The sequence below is a fragment of the Rissa tridactyla genome, chromosome 2 (assembly GCF_028500815.1).
Source record: "Rissa tridactyla isolate bRisTri1 chromosome 2, bRisTri1.patW.cur.20221130, whole genome shotgun sequence".
In the NCBI taxonomy this organism is placed as follows: Eukaryota; Metazoa; Chordata; class Aves; order Charadriiformes; family Laridae; genus Rissa; species Rissa tridactyla.
The window spans coordinates 90,139,495-90,157,377 of NC_071467.1; the positions used below are offsets into that span (position 1 = coordinate 90,139,495).

The 17,883-nt window shown below is 43.4% G+C and overlaps 1 protein-coding gene across 1 annotated transcript in view; it reads right to left on the bottom strand.

Moving 5' to 3' along the window:
• Positions 1–543: 543 nt before the first annotated feature.
• Positions 544–17,883, bottom strand: part of BCL2 (BCL2 apoptosis regulator) — a 94,456-nt gene continuing 77,116 nt past the window's right edge. Inside the window, exon 2 of the mRNA XM_054191975.1 lies at positions 544–1,956. Within this exon, the coding sequence (XP_054047950.1) occupies positions 1,822–1,956 (135 nt within the window). The 3' untranslated portion in view covers positions 544–1,821. The remainder of the gene's footprint in view (positions 1,957–17,883) is intronic.

Sequence of the window (17,883 nt, forward strand, 5' to 3'; positions counted from 1 at the left end):
AGACACAACATCAACTACAGCCTTAACATTGAACATATTACATTCCCAAGGTAATGGAGATAATTTGCATATAATGCCACAAAGTTATTCGACTGAAGTCTTGAGGTTGAATCTACAGTTTATTCACTGTATTTTTTTCGCCCTTAGAGCACTTATGTATTGTACGGTACACTTTATCCAGAGCTTTGCAGCCTTTTTCTTTTTATGTCTGGATGTCCATTTACCCACAAATCCCAGATTTCAAAAGTTTCGTAGAAAAAATAGGAGCGCTTGACTTATACATTTGAAGCTGGACATTTCCACGCCTCAGAGCAGCCCGTGGGACAGGCTTCAGACTCCTCAGCTTCGTGGGGACTCCTGGCCCCCCTTCCCAGCACAGGGAAAGCCCCGCTTTAAAACGCATCGACACATCTGGTTTCATAACACAGGTCTGTTTATAAAACTGCACACTGAGTACTCGGCATCAATTTGACTTGAGTTGCATTTTGTAACACGAGCAGGTGACTTCGCCCCCACCCCCCCACCCACCCCCTTTTCCTCCACCCTATTTTCACTTGAAACGACAGCAGGCACCTGCGTGGCTGAGGTGTCAAAGAGTCTCTGTCCAGAGAGAGGATTTGGAGTTTCTTCGTCATCTTTTCTTCTGTAGACAGTCTTAGGAAGTTAACTAGCATGAAATAATTTTGAGGGCGAGGGGCAGGAGGATAAAGCTCACTTTCTTTTCCTGTTATGAAAATGAACTTGATTTTGGTGTCCAGTTTGATAAACAAGGATAGTCAGAGCTAATCTGTAACTCAGCTGAGGTCTGCTTCTTGCCAAATAAAATTAAGATCTTTTTCAACTTTCAGGGATTTAGAGACCGCATCTAATTGGTTTCAAACCCCCGGAGGAACTCAGTAAGTAAACAGGATTAGTTGCAGATATGAGCCCACTAAAGTGGGACACAGGTCAGGTCTTCAGACTCCAGCTCTGCTCTGTCGAAGCAGGCACTTAAGGTCTCCTGATGTTTCTGTGTCAGTAGCCGCAAAAAAACGTTTCACTGCTGAGAAAATCATTGGAACGGCAATTTCCTGCAAGCTCCAAAGATTTAACTTCACACTTCTATTAAAAAAAAAAAAAAAGTATTTGAGTTGACATGTATTAGGGTACTGTGATTATGACGTGATGGCACAACCAGTAACTTGAAAACGCATGTTTACAAGGCATAGGCAATCATATTTCCAACTGTTCTCCTGTAGGGATAGCCAGGTGTCCTTCAAGAAGGTGCCATCTTGACTCCACGTAGGTACCATGTTGAATCGTTTGCGCTGTCAGTTCTTGCCAGCAGGACACGGTGAGAACTTTGTTCACTCTGACCTTGTCTTTCAGATCCCTCCCAGCCATCCAGAAAAATGCAGGGAAAATCAACACAATTATGCAGCCTTTAGCAGCTCAAGTAACTGCCCTCGTGAATGTAAGCAGGTAGGTCTTTGTCAGTATATTTGCTCTTCAGAGATAAAATAATCCAGCCAGCTGCATTAATTAAAAAAAAAAAAGGACCTAAAATACTTTGGGGCTCATTAAAGTTAAGAATAACAACATGATGTGATGACAGATACAACTTGCAGAGTTTCTGAAAATAGCAGGTTAAAATGTAAATATCTTTTAATAAATAATTTTCCTGCAATGTAAAAATAAATGATATTTCCTTTGGCAGTAATAGCTGATTTAATCTTTAGCTGGGAAGTTGTTTTGCTCATAAAATATCATTGTGCTACAGAAAAAAAAATATTATTTTGTTGTTTTGAAAGACTTTTGTAATCCACGATAAACTGGGTGACTCTACTTATGTCCGAGATAAGCGCCAAGAGTGATGCAAGCTCCCACCAGAACCAGACTCAGGATAGTCTTCAGAGAGATCCAGGAGAAATCGAACAAAGGCCTCATACTGTTGCCGTACAACTCCACGAAGGCATCCTAGAAAGGGAAATAACAGAATATCAGAATTGGAGTAACTTTTTCAGCGAGGGGGGGGAACTTCTTCACACTCAGTGGTCGTCCGGCAATCACACCGGCACAAAAAACCCACACGAACCTATTAAAATAACAATTTGGGAGCTATGTTTTTGTGCAGTGCTTAACACAGTCTTCTCCTGCCTATTTCTTCACAAATATTGATGTAATTACTTGGTCGTGACTTCTGCTTTAGGCATGCCCGGTCTAACAGAAGATATAGAAGTATAAATTTTTAAATACGAGTACCACCATTTTGGCTCCTGACTGTTGTATATACAAACATACACAAAGGAGGAAAATGGACATTCATTCTGCAAACCTTTTGTTTCCACTGGACATGGGGCATCTATATTGCTGGTCAGCTTTGCTGAAAATAAGGCAGTATTTATTTGGTTCCCCTTGGGATGGGTTCAGAAGACTACGTGGAGTAGCCACAGATGTTTCTCCTGTACAAACTGAAGCTGTTAGGCTTGTGTTACACCTTTGACAGTCTTTCACAACTGTCACCAAAAGGGGTGACACCTTGGTCCTGTGGTCCTGCTAATCATGCCTTGGATGTGGCAGTGGTCTGGCTGTAGGGTCTATTGGGCCAACCATCTGATCCAACAGCCCTGCCTAAAAATGAGCTGTCTTGCCATGGGATCCTCTTGTGAGTCTGCCTTGCCTTCCAGCCTACAGCCAAGACATTCAGCTAGAGGAAGAGGAGGGGAAGAACAGAGTGATGCCACTGCTCATGGCCGCCCACAAGTCACCTGGCATGAGGTGCAGGGGGAGTCCTCTCCCTCAGCCCAGCCCAAACCACCCTGGCTTGCTCCTTCAAGCTGCAGTCCTCCATGTATGGAGAGCCGTTTTGTGAAGCTGTTCTGGGGAAGTCTGGAGGTGTGTGTAGGCACCAAATGGAAAGGCTGTTTAAGTAGCAAAGATAAAGTTTTTGTGACTCATAAATAGACTGGGATTTGACGGGGCTAGTGATGAGATGGATGATACTCTGCAAGTAACGCCTTTCTTTCAGGCTGCAATTCCTAACAAACGTGAAGCTTCAAAGCATTCCTGAGAGACAGATAAATCACACCATATGGCATGAAAGCAGTAAATTGCGAAGCTGAAGGACTTTAAAAATGAGACAAAACTGATGGCGTCATTTAGGGCAACTCTTTCATTGTGCAGCCAATGGAGGTCTGCTCCCAAACTACTGAGATAAACCCACGAAATCGCTGTCTAATGTGGGGGTTTCTGTCTCTACCTTTATTACTCTGGACTTCCCATTTTTGGTAGAAGCTAATGTTCTCTATTTATGTTATAGTGCCTTTAGCTGTTTTGTAATGTTACTATGCTAGGAGGTAAACCTGCCTTCCAAAAGTGCGTATATGTTATCGTTTAGAGAAGGAATTAAGGGGAATGTCTCCATTATTAATATAAACCTCCCAGACAAGTTAATTTTCTGTAAATTAGGTAGTCACACGAGCCTCCATCATTAGCCATCTCTAGTTATTGTCAGAATAAAAGCGTTTGTGGTTTTACCACGAGAGGGCGTGTAAGGTTTTTTAATATTTTGCCATTTTGACTCCCATTCACTAGACACTGAGTGAGATTCAAATAAATAATAGGCATTTACTTCCAAAGTATGTTATTACATTAAGTAATATTGGTGCACGTTATAGGTAAGAGTGGGTGTCAGTAGGTAAGAGCTGGTAAGAGAATAGCTATAGGCTTTGGCCAACAGATGACCTGAAAATACATCTGCCTCCTGCTATTTCTCAATGCTTGTTCCTCCAGGCAATCATTTTCAAACTTGGGTTTCCAAAGGTATATTCTTAAGTGAAAGCAGCTTAACCTTTGGGCGGAATGTTTTAATGCAACCTCTTCATTCCGGAGAAAATTTGGCAACTTTTGCTTAGCTGCGTGGTTTTTGAAATAGACATTTGCAAACTCTGGCCTTAATATTCTGCTGTGCTGTTGGGGAGCTGAAAAAGCACACTTGGTTTGCTGTGCAGCTCTTTGGAAAGCTGCTTTTATTTCTCCTTAAGGCTATGAAGTAACACAATATCCTAAAATGTTACAGACTGGGCTAAATCCTGTTGTCGCCAGTGCAGACTCCCTGACTTCCATGGGAGCTTTGTCAGTACAGGGAGTTCAAGACCAGGCCTTATAAAAATACAACAAGGGTGAAGTTCAACACTTGGTGGTATTATTATGGGTGGAAAAGAGAGGAAATGAAAAAAAAAAAAAACACCCATGGAAATGCAAGTCATGTGAAAACATTTTAACCTTAAGATTTCCATGGTTTCTTTCTGCGGGGAAGGTCTCACTTCTGTATACTCATATGACAGCCAATGCATACCCAGTATCAATATCAAAACGGGCATATTTTGTGCCTCCCTTCTATCCCAGTTTAGGAACATTCCTCCCAGTTTGTCTGGGAGACCATTATCTAGTGATTCAGTGGAGCTCCTGGAATTGGGTATGAAGATGGACTTGAAGACAAGGCAAAAAAAACTTAAAGACGAGGCAAAAGTATGGCATAAGCTATAGCTCAAAAGAGGAATGTTAACAAAAAATGTGCAGCATGCAGTACTTTTTCGTCCGAGATTATTACAACAATAACATGAACCCAACCTAATGGTGTCTGCACTATATATTACAAGTAGCTCTTTATGATCGTTCCCCCTCCCCTTCTCAAACATCCTGATTAGGCCTATTTCCGAAGCTTGTTTGAACAGCCTGTCACTATTTGTTTAAGTTTCAAACCTGTTTTAAATAAACACATGTCCATTTTATGTACTAAAACAAGGAGAGGGGGGGAGGGAAGCATGACCCGTTGCTGAAAACTATATTAGCACAAAGAGAACCCTTACCAGAATCTCAACTGTTTCATAAGGTTTGTCTCCTTCTGTAAACCCATGTATTTGTCACTGCATTTTTGTCACCTACACCGGTCTGTTTAAAATAAGAGAATCTCTGCTAAACCAAATAAGATTAGGAAAATTGCTTGAGACACTTGATGTCCTCTGAAAAGCACTCTTTATAATGAAAGCAAGGGTTCCCTTGGCAAATAGACCGAGGCAAGTTCTGGCTTGGTCAACCTTTCTGGAAGTCTTGCACAATTGGAAAGAAAATGGTTGCAGGCCTTGCTTTTAAGACCTACCTATTCAAAATTTAATGGAAAGTTATATCCTGGATGTAAAATTATATCAGGGCAGTTAAAAATTATATGGAAAAGAACTCTTCATTCAGCTCTGTAAGTTTTTAAAAAGTAATTTCTTAAGAAGCTTTTATTAAGTCGAATCAGCCTGTTGCTGGTTTACTACTACACTGACTGTTTCTGCAAAGCAAGAAAGGTGGCAGCGAGGAAGGGAAAGATGCTCTGCCAAAGCTCCTCTTAGCACCAAAGCACCCGAGATGCCAGCCTCACCTCCCTGGGCTCGACTGGAAGGCCAGGAAGATCGCCCCGAGGGCAGGGAGGACATAGCGTGTTCCTGGTTGGAGTTTCTGGGATTTGCAGGGAGCCCAGGGCAAAAGGGGAGTTTGTCACCCTCAGAGGATTAGGAGGCGTGATAGCGCACTGAGTCAGGACAGTCTCCAAACAAAGCATCCAGATCACACTACCACGCTCTTCCGCTGGCCCAAATTCGGCAGCTCCGATCCAAGACACAAATGTCATCTTTAATTGCACAGGCATTCTTTGCCTGCCCATGGAGCTGAGTTTGTTCAGTCTCGGTCCTTTTTGCACCTCAGCCTTCACCCCTGCTCGAGAGGCAAGGCACAGCGTCTTGGCCGCAGAGAAGTACGTACTTCCCAGAGGCTGAGCCTGGCGAAGCCTTAAAGGTCGGACGGCTCCTTACTGAAAACAGGGAGAGAGAAGGCAGTTTCAGCCTGGCATTTCTGACTGAGGGGGAGGTGGGGAGAGCAAACATGAGGAAGTAAAGGCTTCCTTTTTCTACCTGAATCAAACAGCTGGTGAGGAAGTGACTTTATTTCCCTCGTTATCATTGGGTTGACAGGATATCCTCTTGAGCCACAGTGTATTGAATGAAGAGCCGGTGAGACTTCCATTTTACTGAACGGGAATTGCCTTGTGGCTATTTTACGCTGCCCTCCCCGTGACTCCAAAACAAACAAACAAACAAACAAACACACACTAGCTCCTGGCTTTTGAAGAAACCTGCACAGGTCTGAAGGAGGTGTCTTCGCCACCCATCACGGGGCAGGAGAGGGAATGGCATAAACTCCGATGCCAAGGTTTAGCAGCTGAATGACTTTTCCCTCACCCCTGCCTCCATACGAATGACATAAATTCTCATAAAAGCTTTCGTTCACAAATGGTAACTCGTTTCAGAACGAGTTTGGGGAGGGAGTGGAGAGAGCCGGTTAAATCGTCCCATGTTTTCTATGCAGCGAAACCTCATTAAAATGTCATCTTGAAGCTAACGAGAAAAGTTCTTGGAACACAAAAAATAGACAAATCTGTGGCTGTTCTTTTCCCAAAGAGTTTATGGGTCTTTTACGCAAGCTTAAGTCGTGAGTACATGCAAATAAGGACCGCTCAGACCTTGACCGCGTTGTGCCGAGGTGTGGTGTTTCGTCAGGTCGGTATCTTTAGAGAGGCCGGTATCTTTTTACGCCTGGGAGTGCCGACATGCTGGCAGTCCAGCCAGGTACATGTTATCAAATTATAATGGGAAGGAAAAGAAGGTGTCACCACACAAGCCGTGCCGACCGCGGGCGGGGAACCTGCCTGGGGAGTGGCTTTGGGGCGTGCACCCCTGATCAAATCCCCATCCAGATTTATTTTTTTTCCCTCCTCACCTTTGGGTCTATTCTGAATTCTCCATTTCCACAATGCCCAATATAGTCCTAGGTCTGCAGCCGATGTGTTAGCTGCTGGCTGCATAACCCTTTTGTTTCTCCAGTGATATCTGAGGTTTCTGACTTTGGACCAAACTGGTTCTCATCACAGTGGTCTCGCCTAACTTCTTTGTTCCTTCTCTCCTTGCTATCTATTTGTATAAATTCTTGCCTCAGTCAGTCTGTGATCTTGGGGGCATATCTTGGAGGTCCTAGTGTTGCCAGGCTCTCACTGAAGTCTGTGTGAATTGAAATCGGTGGAAATATTATTTGCATAAGGCTGACTAAACATGGCACTCAGGTGGAGACAGCCGAGGAGCAGGGACTAATTGTGGCTAGGTTTGAAATGAAAACTGACGCGTATGCTTAGAAATATATAAATGTGAGTGGTTATAGTAATGGGGATGACTAATCCTCCTGTCCACGCTCCCAGAGAGTGACCCTGCTGGCAGGCAGATTTCCTCCGGACCTCTGTGAGATGAAGGACAAACCCAGGCTTTGGGGAATGGTCAAGTCATCTCTTTAAACACAAGATTTGTAAGGTGTTGATCATTCAGCTTGCATGGAAACCCATGCCGTGCTCAGACTAGGCTACATTCTTGTTAAACCAAGTCAGCATGAGATATGTTTCAGTAATTTAGTCTTGGCGTCTCTGCTTAATTCAGTTAGATGTGGCTCTGCTATATGCAAAAGCCCAGACCTAGTGGAGGCTGCCTTGTTTTCTTATTCCTGGAAAGGCCCACACGAAAATGAGGTATTTCTGGCATCAGCATAACAGTTGTAATGTCACTACAGCAGCTAGCTGGTGGTATTTAATGGGTGCCACTTATGAGGGAGGAATATTAACATTAATGAGAGAAAGGAGACGGGAAGGCCTTCTGGACAAAATCCTCTATGTTCATAAAACACGGTCAAATCTGCTCTACTCGATTCTTCACAATTTACTTTTCAGATCTTTTGTGGGTTGATAATCCTATTCAACTAATTTGTTATTTATTTGCATCAATATTTAGCAGTCTTCATTTTATTTTCTGATTGTAGCCCACTTAGGTAGAGTGCTAGAAGTTGTGTGTAACTCATACCGAGAAAAAAAATATGTGTCCCTGCACATACTTTCATGTATCTCTGTTGCACCGAGAACTGTTCAGTTTTAGGCCACCTTCTTTTCCTTCTACTCAAATTTAGCAAACCCATTCTAGTGAGTTTACGTCCACATACAGCAGTAAACTTAGAAAACACTCGTTTATGGATTTGTGGATCACTCTGGAGGAGAGAACAAATGTCAGAGTTGTTGGGAGGACTCGTCTCATCCCGTAACATCGCTCTTACACCTGTATCCTCTGAAAAGAAGCTAGATGCATTAGGACCCCGTCAAATCTTCAGAATGACTTTAAAATGAAAATAATGACAAAATGGGTCTGAATGACAATGCAGGCCTCTTTCTCTCAAAATCTTGTCTAAATTCTCCCTCTTGCTCGTAACTTACTTTCAATATGAGTGACCTTACACTGGAAATAGCCCACCTAATCTAAAAGCCTGAATCTGAAGATCTGGCTGCAGCGGGTACGTTGGTAGTAAGAGGGAAATGTGAACAAACACATCCCCCATTGTGTTCCCTGCCTGCTCCAGCTACCCGGGCCGCCGCAAAAGAGTTAAATCACGTAAACCGCCTGAGAAATGGGAACCGAAAGTAGCTGCTTGTAGAAATGCTCAAAGTGCTGCTGCACGGCATTTGTCATCAAGGCCATGGAGGGTTTTATTTAAGAAGCGCATCCAGCTGTGCCGGGCTCGAGGCGCAGGTATTCGTGGAGGTAGAGAGGGGAAAGCAAGAGAGCAAGGTCTGGTGAGGAGGGCCTGGCCCCGGCCAGAAAAGGCAGAGAGCATGTGTGGATGAGAAGGGTGAAATCGGACCAGTCTGAGCAGGTCGTCCCATCGGCTGAAGCACGAGGGACCAGTCACGCATTTTTCTGCTTCTTGTTTTATCACCCCTCAGGGAAACACTCCATCCCGGGCTTGTTGCCTCAACACTCAGTTCTGACACGAATCTGTTTGGCTTGACCGACTTATGCTCGGTGTTGAGCAAGACTAACGCAGAGCCGGAGTGGTGGCCGCGGTGCTCCTCGCTGCTCCCGGCACCTTCTGCAGAGGTGCCACCTGTCCTTCATGTGACCGTTTTTTCTAAATCTTGTGACAATCAACTGATTTACAGGGAGAACGAGACAACACAGCTAACCTTATGAGAAAGTTACCTCACGATAAATCTGCACTTCAATGAACAAGGGCAAAAAAAGCTCATGCTGTAGGCTTCAATGGACAGTTACACTTCTACCAGCAGCCACCTGGAAAATATGAATTTGCGCATGTGTTTTCTTTGGCAGCCGACACCTCATTAGCAGCCCAAACCATTTCTGCTCACCTGTAAAAGCCTTACTTGAGGCAGAGAAGAGGCAGCATTTTTTGGTTATTGCTTTCTCTTGCCATTTCCCAAGCCAGCCCTTGGGTGCTGTACTCCACCGGGCAGCGTGTGTGTCAGCGTTAGCTGTCGGGGAGGCAGACGTGTCCTGGCTGTCAGGCAGCCCGATGGAACAAGCTGCGATTTCTCCCCCCTTCCAACACGGTGCACACAAGAGTGGAGGCCTCTCGGTGGCTTGCTCCATGTTTTTGTTGTTTCACAGCTAAGTGATCATGGGAAATTAAAATAAGGGAAAAGTTCCTGGTCTGCATCTGCTCAGGAGAGATTGCTTTTGGTCTGGGTGCCTCCCCTCCGTTCCTCCTTCTTGGCCTTTCTGTCCTGTTCACCCTGTGCGCAAAAGCGCAAGACCTGGGAGACAAATGGAAAGTGAAGGAGCAAGGAAAGGAATGAGGAGAGTCTGCCTAGTCTGAGGCAAGTGGGAACCGAGGCAAAACAAACTGTCTAAATAGGACAGGTGAAAACTGCCAGTGCCCACAATGATCTGAATCCTACTTTTAAGCCAAGATAACTTTCTAAGTTGCCTTGCCCTTTGAGGGTGCTGCTCATAGGTTAGGATTGGCTGGTAAATCTTGAATTTTTGGGTTCATCCGGAAAGTCTTTTGGCAAGTGTTATCAGGTTATCCCAGCTAACAGGGACCATATGAAAAAACAAGGAAGAGTCAGCGTAAGAATACAATTCACAAACAGACAGAAGGACTTTGTTTTGTTATTCAAAACAGCTCTTAAATTAATTTGCCTACACAGTTGTAATCCATTAACTATGACCATTAGATTTATTCAAATGCCACAATGCAAAACCAAAATACGAAGACTTAATAAAATGCAAACCACCTCTGCCCCTCCATCTCCAAAACCAACACCAAAACAGGCATCCTACAGGAGAAGTGGGTTCCTCCTCCCATCCAAAATCAAGTACCACTGGGATGTTTGAAAGCGACACACCTCCTACCTGTATACTCTGTGAAAAGAAATAACATCTTGCTGATACAAGAAAGGGCACAAAATCTGTGTGTTTCCTTTTAGCAGGAAGCTTTAAAACTGAAAAAATGTTAGAGACCAGTAGCAGGAGAAAAAGGGTTATTCTGTACTTCAGGGGCTTTGCTGGTGTCGCTGTTCTGGCCAAATCCCTCTATGGAGATATGGCTGGTACCAGCTGAAGGAGTCTGCCAGCATGGTTGAAGTACCTCCCAAACAATGTGAGTTATACTAGCAAAAGGACTCCTCTATTTGGTGTAAGTCTACGTAAGTCTACAGAGTGGGGAAGGGAATCATGCCAAAATAGTTATCTTTGTAGGCTAGGGATGTGATTTTTTCCCCATGAGATAGTTATGCTGGCCAGACTTTGTCATGTAGACCCTAGGAACTTTTATTTGCAAAATAAGACTGTAATTTATTTTAACCAGATGTTCAGCACTGATCTGTGTCTGCGCATTCACAGTGCACTCCAAGTAATTTTTACTGTGAAAGACATATACCTTGGACACCGGTAAGATTTTAAAAACATGACGCTGAAACTTTAAGGCTGTGGTGGCCTTATCTTTCCTTTCGGTGGTGATATGTAGTTCCCAATGAAGTAAGACGGTGTTCTGGGTATTGAGTTTTGCTCCTATCAATAGGATCCTCTACAGGTCCTGTAAGGCAGAAGGCTCAGCTCTCCCGTCTATCAGACATTCACATCAATTGCTGGAGCAAGTCATGCAGTTCCTTACAACCTAATGGTTGCTGGGAGCGCAGGGTGAGAGCTGAGGTGACCTAGGATCTCTCTTTTTCGTAAAAGAGCAGGAGGTATGAGTGCCAGTCCTCTGAAACAACAAATCCCTCTTTGTTTTCTTTCACGGCTGGTGTTCCTGAGAGGAGGCAGGGGCTTGTTCTGCTACAGGACAATGATCATCAGAGTGGTCACATAGCTGTCACTGGAGCCTGAAGTACCTACCACTATCAACAAGTTACACATACACATCCTTGGCGACAGCTGAAATACAGCTTAGCCTGCATTCCTATGGCCAGTCATTCAAAACAGAAACTAAAGGATTTGGTTAACTGCTGCTTTTTTTCTTTTTCTTTTTTTTTTTATAAGCCTGCATGTCCTTGCAGATCATTCACAAAGGACCGAGCATTTATATTTCCTATTGACATCCTTTGAAAAGGAGAATGCCAACAGAAATTGGATCTTTTAATGAACAATTTCTGTGGACAGCAAGTCAGATGAAAATTCATGAAGGATTTAAATCTATCATTGTGACCTTGAACTAACAGCACGAGGAAGGAGAAGGCCGTTAACTTAGGCAGGAAAGACTGGTAATTACTTCAAGCGTTGGTGTTTCCAAGTGAGTAGAAATTCCATGCAAAATTTCAGTTACGCAAAGGAAAGAATAAAAAACAAAATCGGGAATACCAGCCAAGAAAAAAATAAATGCATTACCTATGAAATCAGTGCTTGAAAGCTTTCCCACTTTCTAAAATAAATAAGACCCCGCAGATCAGAAACTGCAGATCAAAATTAATATAAGGTCTTAAACCCCAACAGTCACTTTTTTTTAATACCTCTAAGTGCAGGTGGGTCCACACGGCAGAGTGCAGTTTTATGGAGAGGAAGAGAGCGCGGACCTTGCACTGAACAAGCCAACTCAGGGGCAGGTACAGGGGTGCAAGCACTATAGGTGTATTAGAACAGTCCTCCAGGTGGGCTAACCATTCCTGCTGTGAAATGAGTGCAACCACTGTTTGCACAGAGGCAGCCCAAGTATCCCCGTGCAGCGCTGTGCCGTGTCCTGTAGACGTGCCCTGAGGCACTACTGGAGAAAAAATGATGGATCCTGCTGCCCGCAGAGAGTCTTACAGCACCGCCTTCCCCGTGCAGCAACGTGCGCAGTGACTCTTGTGCCAGCAGCTGCTGCTGAAAGGCCAGTTTTTCTTGCCCAGTCACTTCAAAGTAGCCTCAAGAATTTCATTAAAGCATTAATCTGCAATTAAAGAGCTGCCCTTGCTTAAGAGCCAGAGGAAGTGATTACAAGAGCTGAGGGATTAATGTGTGGTAGAAGGAGGGGGACGAGACCTGGAAGTAGGTACAGCAATCATCTAGAGGATGACCACAAATAACTCCTGTGTGCAACCACCTCCTGTGTCTGTTTCTCTTTGGGTGATGACCTGTGCCCATCTTGATGCTCTTTTCATTGGAGTTCTGCCATTGCCGTCAACCCGCTCCTTCCCTCCGAGACCTTCCATCACCACTATCTGCTGCTTCTACCCCTGAGTGGGAAGGCACAAGGACGGTTTCCATCAGCTTTGCATCAGTAGAGGCTTCCTGCCACAGGGGTAACTCTCAACTGGCAATTTATGGCTGGAATCTTATGTATAAGTGACATAACCCACCCAGGAGCTGCCTTGAGAACCTCCTATAATTAACTGTTGCTGCTATAAGTTTAGACAAACCCAGGAAATCACATGCAAAATTCTGTCTGATTTGCTATCTAATCTTCTTCTATCTAGGTTCTTATACCACACACATTGCTGTGGTATCTGAGCATCTTGGTGCCTGGATGCAATTCAGTTAAACCCTTTTCAAGCTAGCAGTCTAAGCTGCAGTCCTGACACTTCTCTTACACGCCGCCAACTGTTTTGCTATGAGCAAACTGTGAAGAAGCTTCTTCAAAGGCTCCCTGAACGTACCAGCTTCTCTTGTCTTCCTTTCCCAGATAATGTAAGGTTGGGAAACGTGCCAAGCATCACGCTAAACCGAAAGAGACATTCAAATTGCAGCAAGTACAGCAGCCAAGGGAGCCCAGTCTGCCAGAATGTTATTGTAGCGTTCTCAAGAAGCTCACAGCATTAAGACTTCATTTTGTTGTGTGCCTGTCTGTCTGTCTAGGAGATGCTCCACTGGAGGCCAGAAAGTCATTGCTTCCTCAATATTAAATACAAACGTCTCGACCAACTAGAAACCATTTGTTAGCTTCAAACTTTCGAGTCAGTTTTCTTTCTTTTTCTTTTAAGATTGGAGGCGTTTGATCCTACGGCTGCTGTCGCTTGAAACAGAACTTCTGCTTTCAAGAGGATCTTAGATATACCCTTTTCTGATGAAGCAAGAACACAGACAGGGACCAGCAGTCAAAAAGGTGATGAAAAGAAGCTGTATTATTTCTGGATGAGAAATATTAGATATGAGTTTGACTGATTTAAGCGCAAGTAAGGGAAGAGAAAAGTTCAGAACTTATCTACACTTTAACAGTAGAGAAGCAATACTCCCCCCAGGAGGAACCATTTATACTGATATCAAAGTGTATTCTGACTCATTAACTGAAATATGTTGTGCTGGTGGAAGGCAGTTATATCAGCAAGATTTTGTCTACATAAGGGTTTGCACCAGTATAATTTATATCCATAAAAAAAGTCAAATGCGTAACCGACATGGGTGTAGAGTGCAAACCAGGCATGAAACACAGGGGAAAATTTGCAGGCCAATGTTTTGGGCTATGTGTTTGATTTTTACAAATTTGTGTTTTAGAAGTTCTTTTATGTCTATAATGAGAGCAGTTAAAACAAACAAAACAAAACAAAAAAAACCCAAAAAACAAACCAAACCCAACAATCTAGAGCAACACAAGCATCAAGAACCTAAAATAAAATGAAAGCCCCTTCCTTTTTTTGGCTATTTATTCCCACAGCTTTAGCCATAGAGTTGGGGCGGGGAGGGGAAGAAGCTGAACTGAGCCTGTGATCACGGCATTAAGTTGATTTGACTATTAGAAAACTTTAATTTAAATGTTCCCCACGGGGATTCTGGTATTTATTTCCTTATTTACTTCTTGAGCCTATTTAATACTTTGACCTGAAGGAAGAAGATTTTGCACAAGCAAGAGGATTAAAGGTTCAAATTAGTTAAAGATGAAACAAATCTATCGATTCATTAAAGCCCAGTGTTCTCAGTGTCACCAGTGATACTATCATATATTAAACTGTTAATATGCTTGAAGTGAAGAAAAAATACATTTTCAGCATAGGTTACAGATGGCTTTTGATTGGAAAAAATACACTGCTCCTTTGCATCCTTTTTGCCTAACGTTTTCAGTCCCAATCCAAATGGCCTTCCTATGTTTCTAACAACCATGGGAGGACTACTGAGTCTCTTGTCATGCCTGGCTGACCCCGTACATTGGTTTTAGTCTTATTTTGTCATCTCTGGCCACTCCCAAATTGTACCTCTTAACTTGCACCCTTTTCATTCATTGGGGTTTTTTGCATGCTTTGTTCATGTACTCGCTTTCCTTCTCGTTGGTGTTTCTTTAGCTAGTCCTTGTGTGATTCCTTCTTTCACTCATTACCTCTGTTTCCACTATTGATTTTCACACATCCAGTACTACCTTGCACAGTTTCTGCAAAGCATTTGTGCATACACAAGTTATGCCTTTCCTTGCCGGTATATTGTTTATTCCCGTCCGTAGAGTTGAAGTTAGCGGAGACAAATGCATGATTGTCATCGTGCCAGCTAATCGTGCTTGAGCCGTGGTCCCAGCAGGTTTTAACTGCAGCTGGCTGCCACAATGCTGAGTGCAGCCTAGGTGGATGTAATTGCCAAGTGACCGTGGGCCTTGTGCCAAGGGGACTCTTCAAGGTTGCGTTATGACACAGTGGTAGCTTGCAGTGGAGACTCGCCCTGCCCCATACTCGGTGAGACTCCGATACCCAGTTTGTGTCTCGAATAAACCTAAGCTGAGGTGGTGTTCCTCTAGAAGCAAGCAGGGCTGGGTAGGAGTGTTTGGAGCAAGGCTCAGTACAAACACCAGTTGTGTCTGGGTTGCTGTGAAGCCAACACAAGACCGTGCTTGGAAAGCAGGGGTACCTGGGCACTGTACAGCTGTAGTTCAGCCCTGCTCAGTGAATCCTAATATGTGGAAGGCACAACGTTGTCTATTTTATCAAGAAGCTGGTAGCTGCTGAGCCATACGAGAAGCTCTCTGAAGGCTTTCACACTCCTGGGACGAGGAGCAGCTCATAAAGCTGTGTTTAGTACTTTATCTCTGGCCAATTTTTAAGGGTGGATTTAGGAGGAGAAAGATGAAGTTGCTCTTTGTTGCATTTCTTAGATACCAAAATACACACTTATGTCATAGTTTTTAAAGCATCAACTCGAAGAGATGAAAAGTATGATGCATGAACATGGGAGCTGCTATACTGAATTAGCCTTGTGGTCCACCTAAACGTTAAGGCTTAATGAGTCAGCTACAATCGGTTTGTGATTAATACCTGAGTTAAAACCAGCTTCTTCCTTTTGTGTGTCACTTTTCCAAGATGCTGTCATGTTAGGTGTCAAGAAATCTCTCTTCTAATCTGTGCGCTTCCTGATCTATTTGGGACCTGTTTGGCATAGGGGAATAGCCAAAGTCCCTATTACCACAATTTTGTTAACAGTTCTTTTGAGTTCAACATTGTTCACTCAACTTCCTTTTCTTAAGCTGGATATTAGCAACAAAGACCTGCTAACATCTTTACTTTCCAAAAGCTGTTAAAATGCTTTGGAATTTGCAGTTTAGCATTTATTTATTTGTCTTCAGAGATCCAGTTGCATAGTCCTTCCCACTTAAAGTTCAGATAAATAATGTTCATGTTATCCTTCTGTACAGAGGTATCTCCTCTGCCTCTGTGGCCCAGTCTTTCTTTCCTGAACAGCTTGTAGGTAGATAATGATGTTGTTCCACTACATTTCCCTACCGCCTTTTATTATTAAAATCATCCTCCATGGCAAAATACTCCGATTGTTCTTTTGCTTTTAAGCTTGTTACGTTTGTCTAAATACTTATGCTTATTCAACTCCTTTTTCTGATACCTTCCCAGTTTTACTGAATTCCCTTTTATGCATTTACCAAAATTACGACTCTCCGATGGTCGTAATTGGCATCGCGTTCTCTGAATTCACAAGATGCTGCCATATATACAGATGTCTTTAATAGACATATCTGACTAATATGTTCCCCAGATCCTCGTAACTTCTGGCTTATTTGCAGTATCTACTTCTGTTCTGGTCCTCTCCGTTTTCTGGGCTCTCCTTTCCCCAGAAGGTTTCCTCACGCTCTATCTAACAAACTAAAACGCCTTCTTGCACAGTCTTTTCTGGCCACACTCAGAACTGGCATAGATCTCACTGCCTCATCAGGCTTGCATATGAAACTGGGAACGACTGAGTCAAAGCCATTAGCCTTGTCTTGGACCCAGAGTTTTCTATCTAGCCAAATGATGTTAGTTCCCAGACAGTCTCTCTTACTTACTGGTAGGAAAAGCTCATCCAGTGTCTCATGATATCCATTGTTTTGGCTGAAATTAAGCTTGCTGAGTTCACGTTCCTCATGACTGCGTTCCTGGGGACAACTGGGGGCGTTTGTCTTGCCAGTCTCGTTCTGACCGGTGGCAAAAGCCATCTTCGGTCACAAAGAATCGTATTTTCTGCCAGAGAAGGGCGATCCGGCCCTTTGCTCTGTAGCCGAGCTTCTCTTCCATTAGGAGGCTGGCTTCTTAAAACAAAGCATTGGCCAGCTTGTGCCTAAGAGCCACCCTTCCCCTCCCAGATGACCTTTCAGCTTCTGAGCTTCCTCAGTTTCTCACAGACATTTGTGGGATTTCAGAACATTTGAAAGTAAAGAAGCAGAAGCTTTGTAAGATCAAGGGTCCTTAACAGAAGGTAAGCTATTTTGATCAGTTCCCTAGTCAAAATAAGAATTATTGTCTTTTTACCTACTTGCTTAAGTTTTAGAATCATAGAATCATAGAATGGTTTGGGTTGGAAGGGACCTTAAAGATCATCTAGTTCCAACCCCCCTGCCTCGGGCAGGGACACCTCCCACTAGACCAGGCTGCTCAAAGCCCCATTGGCTTTTGGCTGGGCAAATAACTGTCAGTACTGTGTTGCCCGAGAGAGTTCTTTCTCATTCTCACTGTAATACATCCCATTTCCCTAAATCTTCAAAAAATATGCCTTCAAGTCAGATTCCTAAACACATGAGCAGACATCTACATGAACAGACTGAGTTTCACAGAGGGGACCTCCTGCCTTGGTTGTCTGAAGTTGGGTAGGTGCCAAGCATTCAAAGTCGTGGGTCAAGTAATACATTACAAAGCTACGGTTTGAATGGCGACAGAGGAAGTTAAATTCCTGATCCCATTTCTAAATTGTTAGTATTATGCATTAATAATCATTGTATTGATAATAATTAAATTTAAATTGCTGCGATTTAAAAAAAATCTTTTCTGAAAATTGTGTTTGAATTTTCTGCACTATTTTTTTGACAGGGACCAGAGTGGAGCAATGAGATTATAAGAACAGAAAAAACTTTTCAATAGAGAAGGCACTGGAACTAGCCGTGTTAGTAAGCAATCAACTAACTGAACAAGGAGTGAATGAGTGACAGGGAGAGAGAACGTAAGGATGGAGATTCAGCACTCCCAGTCCTCATCATGCAAGAAACAGAGGGATTTCAATTACATAAGGAAAGACAGGAAATTCAAAGCTGGTAAGAGCACATACTTTCGCATGGGATCCACAATTAGACCATTTTATTATAGAAAGTATTTAAATTAGA